Raw genomic sequence first — 16,370 nt, forward strand, 5'->3', positions numbered from 1 at the left:
AGAATTAGCACAATGGCCCGAACCTGTCATTTGTTGTGGCGATTTCAATTTACATGACCCTACAAGTTCATTTATGAATACAGGAGGGATGTATAGTGGTAGGAAGAAAAAGGTAAATAGGGCCATTACTAACATGGTTTATAATAATCTTTTGGTGGATCCATGGCTGATGCAACATCCAATGTTAGATAGTAGCACCTTTTATTCAGCATCCCATCAGGTGTTGGTAAGATTAGACTATTTCTTAGTCTCAAAATCTTTGGTTATGGAGACACTGATTGAAAAACAACCAAGGATTATCTCCGATCATAGCCCACTTATATTAACAGTCAAGGTTCCGCAAGTGATGCCAAAAAGATCAACATGGACTTTTGAGAGGAGCCTCCTTCAGGATGCCGAATATAGGAAGCATATGGAGGGATGGATTAGGGTTTTTTGGGAGATCAATCATGGTACTGCCTCTATAGGACAAACTTGGGATTGCTTCAAAGCGGGTGTGAGAGGGGAAACACTGTGTTATATAGTGACAAGACGTAAGAAAGAGAGATTAAAGAATGAGGCTATCCGTCAGAAGTTGAATATAGAGGAAGAGAAGCTAGCGGCTGCCATAGAATCTAAAACTAGCCTGGATCATATATTGCTAAACCTGGTAGTATTGAAAGCAGAAGCTGTAGAAAGTTTTTCCAGAAAGCTTGCTGAAAAATATACGGCTAAAAAAGAGGAAGCATATGAGTGCAGTGAAAAAGTAGGGCATATACTAGCAGTCAAAGTTAGACAACAGAGGGCAGCTGCAGAGATAAAAGAAATATTGGATCCACTGGGTGTCATTGTTACAGAACCGGATAAGATAAGAGATGTTTTTAGAATATTTTATGAACAACTCTATACACGGGAAGACACAGGGGGAATAGTGGAAATTAGCAATTATCTTAAAGATGTAGCCCCATCACCTCTCTCAGGAGAAGAAAGAGAAATGCTAGAATCTACTCGAGGCCTAGAGGAATTCGCCGATGCATTGAGTAGTTTACCATCAGGAAAGGCATCTGGACCTGATCAAATTCCGGTTGAGTTTTATAAGGTATTTAGGGAGTGTTTACTGATTTATATGTTTGAGGTTATGCTGTATGTACAACAAGGGGGGCAGGCACCGGATTCATGGGGAGGGGCAGATATAATTGTCATCGCTAAAAAAGGGAAGCCCTTAACTCTCCCTGGATCTTACAGGCCAATTACATTGATGAACTCAGATATTAAGATATATTCGAAGATGTTGGCAAAAAGACTAGCAGGCTGTATAGAACACCTGGTGAGCCCATCGCAGCACGGTTTCATACCCGGGAGGGGTACTACACAGCATATTAGGACAGTCATCACTATGTTTGATGCGGCAGAGGCTGCAGGCGATCCTATTTCAGCTCTCTTCTTAGACGCCGAGAAGGCATTTGATAGGGTCGCCTGGGACTATCTATTGGAAGTTATGAAGTGGTGTGGTATTGGGCCAGGATATATTCAGGCTATACAAGCTCTATATGGAAACCCGGTCGCAAAAATAAGAGTAAATGGAGGGCACTCAGATCTAGTACATATACAAAGGGGGACTAGACAGGGTTGTCCGTCTTCTCCATTGCTTTTTGCCTTATACATAGAGCCACTACTCCGCAAACTAGAGGGAAATCCTGAGATTCAGTCTATGTCATTAAATGACAGTACCGTGAAAACCCTCGCTTATGCGGATGACGTTGCTATATTGACTCCCAACCCAGATATAGCTATGGTAGGTGTAGAAGCAGAGGCACAGGATTTTGGACTGGTCTCAGGATACAGCCTAAACAAAACAAAAACTCAAATAATCATGAATAGGTTTGCAATTAGTCGGGATACTAGGGTGGTTAACAGTGCAATATATTTAGGGATTGATATTTCTGCAAATTTGGAGGAGGTAGTCGAGTGTAACATCAAGCCATTGATTGCGAAGGTAAAAAGCGATTTGGCAAGGATAAACAATTTGCACCTTTCACTGGTTGGCTGCACGAATGTGTTGAAAATGATGGTCTTACCCAAATTCTTGTATCTATTCAGGTCTATACCTCTAATTTTCGAGAATAAATGGTTTAGTACGTTGGAGAATGTAGTTAACAGATTTATATGGGCCCAAGGAAAAACTCGCAGGGCTTATAAATTCATTACTTTGCCAAGGGATAGAGGGGGTTGGGGTGCACCGGATTTTAGGTTGTATTATTTGGCTTCTGCTCTCCAGTATATGCAGGGACTAATAGGTGGAGGTGGAGGGTCATCAAAGTCTATTAATACGTCAATTGAAGCCTACACAGCGGCATTAGGACAGAATGCGGTGAACTGCTTCCTCTATTTTACAGATTTGGGTCATCTTAGAAGACAGACTTATAAGACTCTTAGGGCGGCACTTAAAATATGGGGCTCCTTTTTGAAGAAAACAGGCATGGGCAGGTTTAATAGATATACCAAAGTCTATAAAAATAAATCCTTCCCTGAAGATATTTTTGCTGATCATGTAATGGCTGGCTGGGAAGATAAAGGGATACATCAAATTGGGGACTTAATAAACTCAGAGACTATGGTACAATTCGAGGATTTGGTGAACACATATAACATAAATAGAAGGGATTTTTTTAAATACCTTCAGATTAGGAGTTTTCTAAGAAACAAGCAAGGGGGGCCGTTGGGGTTTCAACCTAATGAACTGATGGAAGGGATAATCGCGGGAGAGGAATACTCCATTAGGTCAATATATGCTGCTTTGGCAAAAAATAGACCTGATGATCTAGATAAGCATAGGGTTAAATGGGAGGAGAGAATAGAGGCTACTCCGGAAGCTTTTAATGAATCCCTGGAATTAGGTCGGACTATGCTCTGTTCTGCCCCCCTGCAAGCCCAACACTACAAAACCTTATTTTCACTGTATTATACTCCATCTAGGATTGCGAAGTGGGGGGGTATAGAGGGTATCACTTGTCCCAGATGTAACTCCACTGAGGCTGATATTGTCCACATGTTTGCTACATGTCCCCAGTTACATACATTAATTAAGGACATTGAACACTTCTTAGTTAATACACTAAGGATACAGATAACCCTTACAGTAAATCTAATTATGTTGGGGGTCGATGGGGGAAATGCCCAAATGGATTCGGGTGACGCAATGTTTTTGTTTATGGCAGCTGCTGTGTTTAGATTAATGTTAGCTAGAGTGTGGCTAGATAAGAGTCCTCCATCCATACAAACATGGTTAGCAAATCTTATTGCTATATATAATCTTGAGAAACATATATATGCTAGAAAAGGCAGGGTCGGGAGGATTTGAGGCATCAAGATTTGGGGACCACTGGAGAAGTGGAGGGCAGGAATAGGATGATAGGGTTTGTTGATGTTTTTTTTAGGAACTGCTTTAAAATGTTAAAATATGATACGTTTATGTATTGGCTTCCTTCTCTTGAGTTTATATTGTTTTTTGACTAAGGATTTCCTTTGATACTGTGAGGTGAACAAATGTAAGAGGAAAATTTGTCTTTTACTTTAATGTGTGCTTTTTCTTTGAAGTGTAAAATAAAAATATATTTTTTTTAAAAAAAGATTGAAATTCACCAGTTATACGTAACTTATCTCGGTATAACTTGCACTGCCATTGATTACACAAGCCAGTGGTGTTATACGTGAGATCATAAGCAGTGCATGTCAACAGTGGAAGTTTATTCTTCAGGACTCGAGGACCAAGTCCTAGTGTCATGTAATGGTGGCTGCAACATTTCTCCTCATGTTGCGGCCAGCCAATCATAATGCTCTATCTTAAATTGTAGTCCTGCAAGATGACTACAGAAGCCCAGCAGCAGTAGATATCACCACTTATTTGAGGCTTAATTTCTCCGAAACGGTTGAGCAGATTTACACCAAATCACAGCAAGCATCCTTTCTGAATAAAGATCTAGATTTAACCAAATGTGGTGCCATTTTGTTCAGCCACCGGTTTCTTGTATAATTGTTTAATTTTCCTTATAAAATTTCATGAGAGAAAAAAGTGTTTTGGGGCTCCTGCTTTTTTTCGGGCTCTCTTTGACAGTGCACCTCACAACTTTCCAGGAAAAAGCTGAGGTGGATTAATTTAGTTTTTTGGAAAGTTTTGGGAAGATTTGTCAAATGGCACTGAAAGTTATGAGCAAAGCAAAAAACCTCCATACGGAAACTCTGACTTACATATAGCAGCACAGTGGTGATCGCCACTGGGCACTATATACATATATATAAAATGCGTGTTTATATATTACATATATATGACTGTCTTCCCTGGGTTCATTGACAATATTGTTAGCTACTCACCATAGGCACATGGTCCTTTGGCTTGATGAACATCATGTTCACCCAAGGAGCCATGTGTTCTTGTTTGCACCTCATTATGGGTTTCACTCAAGGCCGGGCACTCTTCCTCATTTCTCCTTCTATGGGCGAAAAAGTTAATCCTTTCTGACTTTTGAAGCGCACTTGGGGCAGGGTCAAAAACTGGAAAGCTCACCCATTCAGGGTTCAACCAAGACTGACACTGGGATGCCTTCCTCCATAGATGGCAAAAGAAGCTTATCTACAGCTTGCATAATTCCTCCCTGGGGGTCTGGTGCTAGAGATGTACATCTTCTAAATGTTTGAAGAAAAGGGATGTGGGTTTAGATCTTAGACAACCACCAAACAGGCTTCTAGCTACAGTAGGGTATCACTCAAATTGGTATGTGTGTTTTTCAGGTATACTGGGATAGCTCAGTGATATATTGAGGAGAAGATTGTACTGCAAACCCTAGCTGTAGTATTTACATCTATAGATGAGGTGTTTTTGCAGTGACCAATACCATCACTAAGGACAGAGGTGAACATTGCCTGCTAACTCACTAACACTGTGTGGCATCTGCCATACCTGGTCGCCATTAGAGAGGCAGTCAAGCCATATTTTATTAGAGAGCATGGCATTTTGCGTCAATAATATGACATTACTCCATCAGTAGATCATTGGGCACTCCATTGAACACAATCAGAGAGGCAGTAACTATAAAACTGGTGGATCATAGCCTTCAGCTTTCCAGTCTATCAGGTGTTTGTAAATAATTAAGTCTCCCTTTAAAGTCAGAACTTTGAATCCCCAGCAGGTACATGTTGCCTTTTATTCTTCTAAGAACAAGAACACAATTGTCATTGAGTTGAGTGATTACTGTTAGCATTACAAATGTCAAATGTGACAGCATAATTTTTCTCAAATGCTACACAATGATGATTATATTGAATTGCATCATTAAAATGAATGGTTGCTTTATTGTATTCAGCGATAGGTGTCACAGTCATACCTATTGTATTAATTAATGCCCTGTGTTTGTTTATGTTACTCTTTTTATTTAAGACAAGAAATACTTCCCGAGAAAGGTGAGACTGCTTCATGTGATCTGCGCCCTGCTGGCACTGTCTTATATGCTTATCGTGGTGTTATTTGTCACATCTTCCACTAATGGTAAGTAATTCACCATGTTTTTTTTACCCTTTAGGAAACTTGTGTTAGGTCTCTTTATATATCTTACAGTACAGGCACTTGGACCTTGTGTGGTTATACAAATATGATTGAATGAGTGAGTCACTGTGTGAGTGTGACAGTTTAAGAGATCATCTGAAGGGCTAGCTGGTGGTACAGTGTGAGTGAAGGCAGCCATACCCAAATGCCCATTGGAAATTTGTATAACTTGGGCAGTGCAGGACTTCAATGTATGGAATGGCTGGGCTTAATAAGCGGTGGGTGGGCTTACTGGACGAGAATGCAAATGGGCTGTCCCCTCTTCTTTAGTAATATTTCAGCTCTTTGTTGTGCGCTCCTTGTGTTTTCTGGTACAGCCTAGGTAGAGTAGGTGTTTGGGGGAATTTGTGTAGTGAAGGAAGTACTGTGTGGGTGAGTGTAGTATTTATCAAAACAAAAATGTCGAGGACCGAAATATCGTTAAAAAACTGATACATATATCAAATTTACTACATATAGACTGATATTTCATTTAATGTAGATATTAGAGTGAAGTAATAACATAATCAAACATAAATAAAGCTATCTAAAACATATTAAACAAAATTAAAAAGTATACTCAAAAAATCATAACATCTTATTTAAATGAAAAATGGCATTACAATTATTAACAATAACAAAACATATCAAATAAAATTAAAAGGTAATATTTCTCAAAAACTCAAAAGAAAATAACAAATTCCTTTTTTTATAAATAATAGAAAAATATTTTAAAGCAATAAAAACAATATAAAAAAATGAACAATCCTAACCAAGCAACAGTAAGGAAAATGTTGGACTTTTGAAGGGTTAGATTTAGTAATGACTCTGTCGGAAGCGGTCGCTCCCTTCTGCTCTGCTCTCTCCTGACCACGCTGGCTGGGTATCGTTAGCGCTGCTCTGCTGACCTTCTTTAGCGCTTGAACATAGCTGCTTAATTATTTCATTATTTTCACACGCCCGTTGTATCTGCTCGACAGTGCCTGCATTGATTCACTGATTCAGAGTGCCTGTGTTTAGATCATATTAGCGCTTCGTTTGTCTGTTTGTTACTGTGGGCCATTGCTTCTGCGCCCCGCTACCCACCACAAAATAAATAAATAAGTCAGTCTCTCCAACCCGGTCTGCACTTCCCTTTTAGCCGCCATTACTACTGTTGTTCTTGTTGTGCCCGGAGCCCGCCCCCTCCACCACGCACCCGCCTCCCAGCTGCTCCTCCCTCCCACTAAGAGGCAAGGCTTCTACCTGAACATCGAGGCGCTGTGACTGTCCTGACTCTGTCGGAAGCGGTCGCTCCCTTCTGCCCTGCTCTCTCCTGACCACGCTGGCTGGGTATCGTTAGCGCTGCTCTGCTGACCTTCTTTAGCGCTTGAACATAGCTGCTTAATTATTTCATTATTTTCACGCGCCCGTTGTATCTGCTCGACAGTGCCTGCATTGATTCACTGATTCAGAGTGCCTGTGTTTAGATCGCATTAGCGCTTCGTTTGTCTGTTTGTTACTGTGGGCCATTGCTTCTGCGCCCCGCTACCCACCACAAAATAAATAAATAAGTCAGTCTCCCCAACCCGGTCTGCACTTCCCTTTTAGCCGCCATTACTACTGTTGTTGTTGTTGTGCCCGGAGCCCGCCCCCTCCACCACGCACCCGCCTCCCAGCTGCTCCTCCCTCCCACTAAGAGGCAAGGCTTCTCCCTGAACATCGAGGCGCTGTGACCGTCCTGACTCTGTCGGAAGCGGTCGCTCCCTTCTGCCCTGCTCTCTCCTGACCACGCTGGCTGGGTATCGTTAGCGCTGCTCTGCTTACCTTCTTTAGCGCTTGAACATAGCTGCTTAATTATTTCATTATTTTCACGCGCCCGTTGTATCTGCTCGACAGTGCCTGCATTGATTCACTGATTCAGAGGGCCTGTGTTTAGATCGCATTAGCGCTTCGTTTGTCTGTTTGTTACTGAGGGGCAATGCTTCTGCGCCCTGCTACCCACCACAAAATAAATAAATAAGCCAGTCTCCCCAACCCGGTCTGCACTTCCCTTTTAGCCGCCATTACTACTGTTGTTGTTGTTGTGCCCGGAGCCCGCCCCCTCCACCACGCACCCGCCTCCCAGCTGCTCCTCCCTCGCCCCTCCCCCTCAAGTATCCATATATGTCAGATGCTATTGCGTGCAGCGTTTACGCGCAGCGGGCGCACCCCATGCGCGCCGAAGGTGCACCAAAGGTAAGCCCGTCTACGCCCGTCCGCGCCCGTCCGCGCCCGGACCGCGCCCAGCGCCAGACCCCCTGGCCCCCATCCCACCCACCCCACCCGCACTACATACGACGCCTCCACCCTCTTAGCCCTAAACTCCGGTCGACTCCCCAACTGCGCCCAAGCCGCTCCTGGACACACCCATGGACCCTTCACATGCAACTCCTGCAAGTTTGACAGCACCATGACCAACTCCTCATCCACTAACACCAAACAGAGATCTGACACCAACCACCTAAAATGCATCCTGCTCAATACCTGCTTGGTCCACAGACACGCCATCGACCTTTGGAATCTACTAGACACCATCTCTCCGGACGTCGCCTTCCTAACAGAAACATGGATGAACGCCTCCTCAGCCCCAGGTATCACCATTGCCATCCCGGAAGGCTACAAGATCATCCGAAAAGACCGCACCTACCAAACAGGAGGAGGCATCGCTATCGTGCATAAGAATTCCATCCGCATCTCAACCAGCTCAGACGTCAACCTCGCTAACGCCGAACACCTTCACTTCCAGATCCACACCGACCCCAAGACCACACTCAGAGGCACCCTCCTCTACAGGCCACCAGGACCCCGTGCACAATTCAGTGAAGACATCACTGACTTTATCACCCCACACGCCCTCCCCTCCGAGGACTACATTCTATTGGGAGACCTCAATTTCCACCTGGAAAAGAGCAACGACAGCAACTCCACCACCCTTCTGGACAATCTCGCCAACCTCGGACTCAAACAACTTGTTATTACCCCCACTCACTACGCAGGTCACACACTCGACCCTATCTTCCCTCCAGCAAACATATCTCCTTCAGTCACACCACAGTTCTCCATTGGACGGACCACAGCTGCGTTCACTTTGTCTACAAAAAGGCCACAACCATCCTCAACCTACTCTGCGAAGAAACTGGAACAAAATCACCATCTACCAGATCTCCTCATCGCTTCTTCAAAACCCCCCTGCCCACTCTTCGAACCCCAACCAAGCAGCCATTAACCTCACTCAATGGCTAACCAACAGCGCCGACAACCTAGCACCTATGAAAAAACGTCAAATCAAACTAGGCAGCAAAAACGCCCCCTGGTTCAACGATGATCTTAAGAAATCCAAGAAACTCTGTCGCTCCCTTGAGAAGGCCTGGAAAAAAGACCCAAACACCAGCACCAGGGACGCCTTCAAAAGCGCCACCCGCATACACCACCAACTGATCCGACTGCCAAGAAAGCCGCATTCAAAGACCGACTAGACAACAACGCCCTCAACAGCAAGGAATTATTCAACATCGTCAAAGAGTTTACCAACCCTACTGCCAACTCCAACGACATCACTCCCTCTCAAACCCTTTGTGACTCCCTAGCTTCGTTCTTCCACGACAAAATCGCAGACATCCACAACAGCTTCGACAACCAACCGGGAGACCAACCCACCCAACCTTCTGCCGTACCTTCACCCCCCCTTGAACATCCTAATGACTGGAACCCAATCTCTACTGAGGACACCATCCGCCTGATGAACTCCATCCACTCAGGATCCCCAACAGACCCATGCCCTCACCACTTCAACAAAGCAGACTCCATCATAGCACCACACCTCCGAGACGTCATCAACTGTTCCCTCAACTCCACCACCTTCCCGGAAAGCTGGAAACACGCCGAACTCAGCGCCCTTCTGAAAAAACCCACAGCTGACCCCACCGAACTCAAAAACTACCGCCCCATCTCGCTCCTTCCATTCCCGGCCAAAGTCATCGAAAAGCTGTCAACAACCAGCTCGCCGCCTTCCTCGAAACCAACAAATCCCTCGACTCCTCACAGTCCGGCTTCCGAGCCAAACACAGCACTGAGACCACACTCATCGCAGCAACAGACGACATTCGAAGTCTACTGGACAATGGAGACACAGTCGCCCTCATCCTCCTCGACCTCTCCGCAGCCTTCGACACAGTCTGTCATAGCACCCTGTTACAACGCCTCAGAAACATCGGAATCCAAGGAAAAGCACTGGAATGGATCACCTCGTTCCTTGCCGGAAGAACTTAGAGAGTCCGCCTCCCACCATTCAAGTCAGAGGCCACTGAAGTCATTTGCCGCGTGCCACAAGGATCTTCACTCAGCCCCACCCTCTTCAACGTATACATGAGCCCCCTCGCGACCATCGCACGCCAACACAACCTCAACATCATCTCCTACGCTGATGACACTCAACTGATCCTCTCACTCACCAAAGACCCTGACACCGCCAAAACCAACCTACATGAAGGAATGAAAGAAGTTGCCGAGTGGATGAAGCACAGCCGTCTGAAACTGAATTCAGAAAAAACAGAAGTCCTTATCTTAGGTACCTCCCCCTCCGCCTGGGACGACTCTTGGTTGCCAGAGGCCCTTGGAAAAGCACCCGTCCCGACGGACCACACACGGAACCTGGGCGTCATCCTGGACTCATTACTCTTGATGGCCAGACAAGTCAACGCCGTTTCATCATCTTGCTTCAACATTCTTCGCATGCTCAAAAAAACATTTCGCTGGATCCCCACCGAAACTAGAAAAACGATCACCCACGCACTGGTTACAAGCCGCCTGGACTACGGAAACACCCTATACGCCGGTACCACCACAAAACCTCAGAAAAAACTCCAACGCATCCAGAACGCATCAGCCAGACTCATACTAGACATCCCGCGTAAAGACCACATTTCTGGTCACCTGAAAAACCTCCACTGGCTCCCCGTCAATAAGAGGATAACATTCCGCCTCCTAACCCACGCACACAAAGCACTTTACGAACTTGGACCCGAATGCCTCAACACACGACTTTCCTTCTACGCCCCCTCCCGCCAACTACGCTCTTCCAACCAAGCCCTTGCTGCTGTACCTCGCATCAAAAAAACCACCATGGGAGGAAGATCCTTCTCCTACCTGGCGGCTAAAACCTGGAACTCACTTCCTATTCCCCTTCGCCTCACTCAGAACCACCTAGCATTCAGAAAGCAACTTAAAACCTGGATATTCGACATGTAATTCTCCACCCTTCTTCAAGCCCCTTGAGACCCTCTGGGTATGTAGCGCGCTATATAAATTAATTAACTTGAATCTTACTCCAATCTAAGCAACACGAGGGAAAGTGTTGGACTTTGGAGGGGTCAGAGTTACTATTCCCATTCTAGCGTAAGCAAAATTAAGAAAAGTTTTGGACTTTGTATGGGTCAGATTTAGTCTTCCCACTATAATCCAGAAAAAATATGGAAAGTGTTGGACTTTGGAGGAGTTGAATTTACTATTCTCACTGCAACTGAAGCAAAAGTAAGGAAAGTGTCAGATATTCTAGTCCCACTCCAATGTGAGCAACAGTAGGGAATTTGTTTGACCTTGGAGGGGTCCAATGTTAACAAAAGTTGGGAAAATGTGGAATTTAGAGGGTTTAGATGTTCTATCCCCACTGCAATCCAAGCAACAGTATAGAAAGTGTTGGTATTTGGAAGGTTCAAATTTACTATTTTCACTTCTATTTTTTTATTAAAATAAAACATTTAAACATCTTAAAAATAGCATCTCCATTCATAAAATGTAAAACAACTAACATTTTAAAATACAAAGTTTAAATTACAAATACAAAAACATTTAAAAAAATAAAAGTCTTTAAATTAGAACACTTCCCTCCCTACTTCCCTAAATAATGAACACTGACAAAAATTAAAACTATTAAAGATTTCATATGAAAATTATTTAGATCATAACAGTAAAATAAAATCATGAATATTAAAGCAATTAATACATTTAAAATTGAATAACACAATATATTAATTAATTTACATAGTTTAATTCATTATCAGTTAAAAATAAATCAAATGAAATTAATAATAAATTAAAACCAATAAAATACATTTTAAAAAGCATCTCATCCTAATCCACTACAAACGCAACAAACTGCTACTAAGTTAACTATTTCTGTTTAAATCAAAAAAATGTATCTTGTAAAAATGTAGAAATTATACTAAAACAAATTAAGCACAAACATTATTATACTACTAATTACTTATACTGATAAAAACGAACATTAAATATTTTATACAACTAGATTAAACAAAACAATATTATATAAAAAAAAACAACATTAGATACCTAAAATAACGATATTCATACCTTTGATATTAAGGATCCTGATATTTTAATATCACAATATTCTGTCCCACTATATTTTTGATTTAATATTTTGGTGAAATGCCAAGTAATGGAAACGCAGGGTCAGAGTGAGTTAAGGAAAATGGTTCTGGTGCAGGTTAATGCTGAGGAGTCACAGGATTGACTGAACAACTACTTGGCTGACAAGAGAGCTGCAGTTCTGGAGGAGGACTTAGGGTTGGGTTTCCGTTTACACGATAAGAGACTTACAGAGCAGTGAGCAGTGCCTAACACGAAATAATCTAGATTTGTTGTACCCTTTTGATAGTTTCAAAGACGGCCAAGAGTGAACTCGCATTGAATCGCCTCCCCTATTGAATGGAAGATCAGTTTGTAAATTATCTTTTTAGACAAGAATGAAGACCGTGCAACTCATGAGGAATTGTATGAAATTAGTGATAAAGCAGAATACGATATGACTTTTTTTGGTTTGAAATAAATATATGCGTGGACAAGAGCCAGCCATTGAACTGCTCTGTTTTGTGTGTTTTTTTAAAAAGTTTCTCACTTTTCTATCAGACTTTTCTGCATGAAATACATTATTTGCATAACTTCTAATTTCTCAGGAGGAAAGAGGGAGAGGTCAAGTCAAGTCTATAGTCTTTTCAGGCATGATGAATGAAGGTAGAGGATCCAGCGCTAATTTGAACGTTTATTAGGCACGCCTAATAATGTAAGATCACACTGTTTTGATGCTTTCGATGATTTGTATGTTAGGGGACTCAGACCCATTATTTTATATTCTGGGAGAGACATATGCCTGCAATGGACAATAACATGGAAATTGTGTTGCCCCATTGTAACTGACAGTGGATTCGTGGACACACACCAAATACAGACTGAGAGTTTCCTGCATGCCTCTGGAGATGTGAATGACGGGAGACAAAGGGGAAAAAACTTGAGAGATGGGCTGGGAAGACTGGTTATTGCCCCAATATTAAAGGGTGATGCTAGGGATATTGTAGAGGTTGATCCTTGAGAGGGATAGGCGGGTGTGTCGAGCCTGCTTGCTTCCAGAGCTTTTAATGTGAAAACCAATGGGCTGCGCAGAATATTTTACTATATAACAAAGGTGAATATCCTCAGTTACAAGCAGAAGTTAACTGGTTAGTTCATCCTTTCTCTTTTGTAAACGTGTGCACACTGGCTGCCTCATAGACAGTGATTCACCAAAATACCAAGGGTAGTGGAAGAGTCATTGTGTACTCTTTGATCCCTGCAGGTGACACAGGCTTGACTACTTGGTCTGCGCTTCACCTCTTAACACTTAACATACTACTACTGCTCTAGCGCGTCTAGAAGAAGAAAAATGAGTGTAAACCAGAGAAGTAAACATGGTCTAAGAGCACAGTTGGCTTAGCAGGGGTCAGTGCCATGGGTATTAAAGGGCACGCCAGGAGTCATAGAGGTCATTAGGACTTCCAGCAGCGGCTTCTATCTGCATAGTAATCATGTGGTTAAATTCTTAAATATAAATACTGTCCTAACCTAGATTGTGCTTGCTGTGCCATTGCCATCTACCTGAATTTTTGGCCTTTTAGTGGCCCCAGAATCTGAAAATCCAATTTGGGGTCAACATGGTCATTTATTTGCTTGTTTTGGCATTTATCTCCTCCTTTGTTATTTGCATTGCCCATCTTGTTATAATGTTTTGTTTGTGAAACTGAGTAATATGAATGATTATTATTTATGTGGTTGTACTACACAAATACATACTTCACATGCCCTATGCTTTTGGAAATAAAGGACTAAAAGTAAATTAACAAACATTTCCTCAATAACTGTAGGTAGGTGTTGTGCTGTGTGTTAAATATTTTTGATTATTTTCAATTCTGTTGCAGGCCGAAAAGAGTAACATGACTGTACTGCTTTTTCTTGCTCAATGCAGCCAGGAAACCGCCCCAGCAGGAGAACAGCAATGACACTTCTATGGTCCTCGCTGCCCTGCAAGGCAATGGTAAGTTTGACAACAACCACTTTTAACTGTGACCCATGGGGATCCTCTGACTTAAGGTAGTCGGACATATGTCCAGGTAGACAGGACCCAGGCCAGATTTTCGGGATTACCATGTGCTTGTAAGTGGGATTAAGAACTTTGGGGCATATTATCAAGAACGGCATTAAATTTATCGCCGCATTAGCGGCAGGAAACTGTAGCTAAAGCGTGCTAAGGGGCTTATTAATATACCCTTGTGAATTTCCACAGAAGCCCAGGTTCTGGTGTGAACCTGGGCTTCAATGGGAATTCTCAAAGGGCATATTATCAAGCCCATTATCACCGCTTTAGCTGCAGTTTCCTGATGTTAAAGCTGCGATAATGTTAACACTGTTCTTGATGACATGCCCTTATACATTTAAATAGGAGGGTAGCAGATTTTTGTTCAAGCCATTAATGCAATGCCCAACGCAAACTAAGTTATGTCTAGGAGTTTCAATATTGGACGCCTGTTATTAACTGATAGAGCAGGGATTCTTAAATCTCAATCTCTTAGTATAATCAACCAATTCAACAGTTATTGCGAAGTAAAAGGGCTAGAAATTAATTCATCAAAAACTAAGTATATGGCCATTAATCCCCCAAAAACCTTTAAGAAGAACTTGGCCCTAAAAAAAATTAAATTAGAGTACGTGGAATTTTTTGATTACCTGGGTATCAGGCTTGATAGTGAAATGTCCTGGAAAAAACAACTGGAAAAAAGCAGGCTGACACTTAAACACAGTTCACTTCCTATTCTAAAGATTCATGGAGGGAGTGCTTCCAAATCTATAACTCCTGTGATGGAAGTATTCAAAGCCAAAGCTCAATCCGCAGCCCTATACGGGGCTGAGATCCGGGGGCCACACTCAATCAAGACCTTTGACATTGATGAGAACGCGTTCTTTAGGCGACTACTAAGACTACCCTTAAGTGCCTGTCTACTTGGACATTAATGTAAAACGTACAGACATTTTATGTTGGTTAAGGCCACTTCTTTACTGGTTAAGATTATGGTCTACCCCGGAACTCACTGACTATAGAAGTGGTTTACTGGAAATTATGGAACTGGATACATTTAATTCAATCAAATGGCTGAGACATATATCCACTTGGTTCACAAAAATAGGTCTTTCGCACTTTTGGATTAGCCCACTTGTACTGCCAATTAATTGTAAAGAACAGGTAAAAGCTGCCTTTTGGTCCTATGTTGTTAATAATGCATATTCACATGAACGTGGTACTGGCTCCCTAACTCAGACGTTTCTGAAATTTAAGGACATTCCCATGTTTGAGCTGTTTATGAACGAAATTGAGCCACCTTTGGCCAAAACTGTATATTTACAATATAGATACGGCGTTTTACAAATAAATGCAAATACCTGCCGTTGGGGAAAAACCACGGGGAATGATTTGTACAACTGCAAATTGTGTGAACTTAACCATAAAGAAGACGAGGCCCATATTCTCTTTTTTTGTCCGGTGTACAAACACCAACGTACGAAATGGATCAAACCACTTTGTAAAAATTTGGGTCTAAGAACTTACAAAGAGGCAGAGAGGATACTTAAATCCACAACCTCTCAGTTGGTAGCTTTTGGAGTCAGTAGGTACCTCCTCAGTGTCTGCTTGATTAGAAAGAAACTTGGGGTTAAAACATAGCACTAAACTCCATAAGGAATTTCTGAAATTTATAAACAAGTTAAAAACAAGTTTTTTAATTACTGGCATTTTAATTATTTATATAATGTACATAGGTTTTTTTTTTTTAAACCGGTCTTGTAACTGATTTCTAAATGGTAGCACATTGTACTCTGTACGTCATATTATACATAATGAAATAGTAATGTATCTCCACATAAATTGCACATATCCCCTGATGTTGTCTTGGAGCTCCATACATGTACTTATTGCACTTTATTGGTAATCATGTTATGTTTTCTAAATTATGTATGTGAATGTATTTTAAATGTTTTTATGGCTTTATGACAAATATGTCGAAATAAAAGCTTTACTGACTGACTAGTATAATCATCAAAGAGAATTCCTCCAATGGTCGTATGGACCATTAATTGTCGACTTGAAGCGTAATAAAGAAGCTAGCATCAGCAATGCATTTCAATCACGGTTAGCCAATGTGACTCCACCAGGGCGACAAATAGGCTGGTGCCTAAATATTAAGGGTTTAGTAGCAATTTAGCCAGAGTTACAATCAATTAGATTATCTGAGTTTTAGTAAAAATATTGTAAGAGCATACATATTTAGATGGTCATGCAATTGGAATTTGCATATTTCCAGGAAAAAGATGCAAAATTCAACAACATATGGAAGGCCAAGTATAAAGTAAAATAATTCCACAAATGAGTTTCCCTATTCTAAATTTAGCATCGAAAGTGTCGAGGGGATTT

At 42.1% G+C, this 16,370-nt stretch overlaps 1 protein-coding gene across 1 annotated transcript in view; it reads left to right on the plus strand.

The window, feature by feature from the left end:
- LOC147748428 (hepatic lectin-like) overlaps positions 1-16,370 on the plus strand; it is an 82,785-nt gene that overhangs the window by 27,207 nt on the left and 39,208 nt on the right. The window contains exons 2-3 of the mRNA XM_086961475.1: positions 5,414-5,521; positions 13,875-13,943. Coding sequence (XP_086817601.1) covers positions 5,414-5,521; positions 13,875-13,943 — 177 coding nt within the window. The remainder of the gene's footprint in view (positions 1-5,413; positions 5,522-13,874; positions 13,944-16,370) is intronic.

This window comes from Lissotriton vulgaris, chromosome 1_1 (genome assembly GCF_964263255.1).
Source record: "Lissotriton vulgaris chromosome 1_1, aLisVul1.2, whole genome shotgun sequence".
Lineage (NCBI taxonomy): Eukaryota > Metazoa > Chordata > Amphibia > Caudata > Salamandridae > Lissotriton > Lissotriton vulgaris.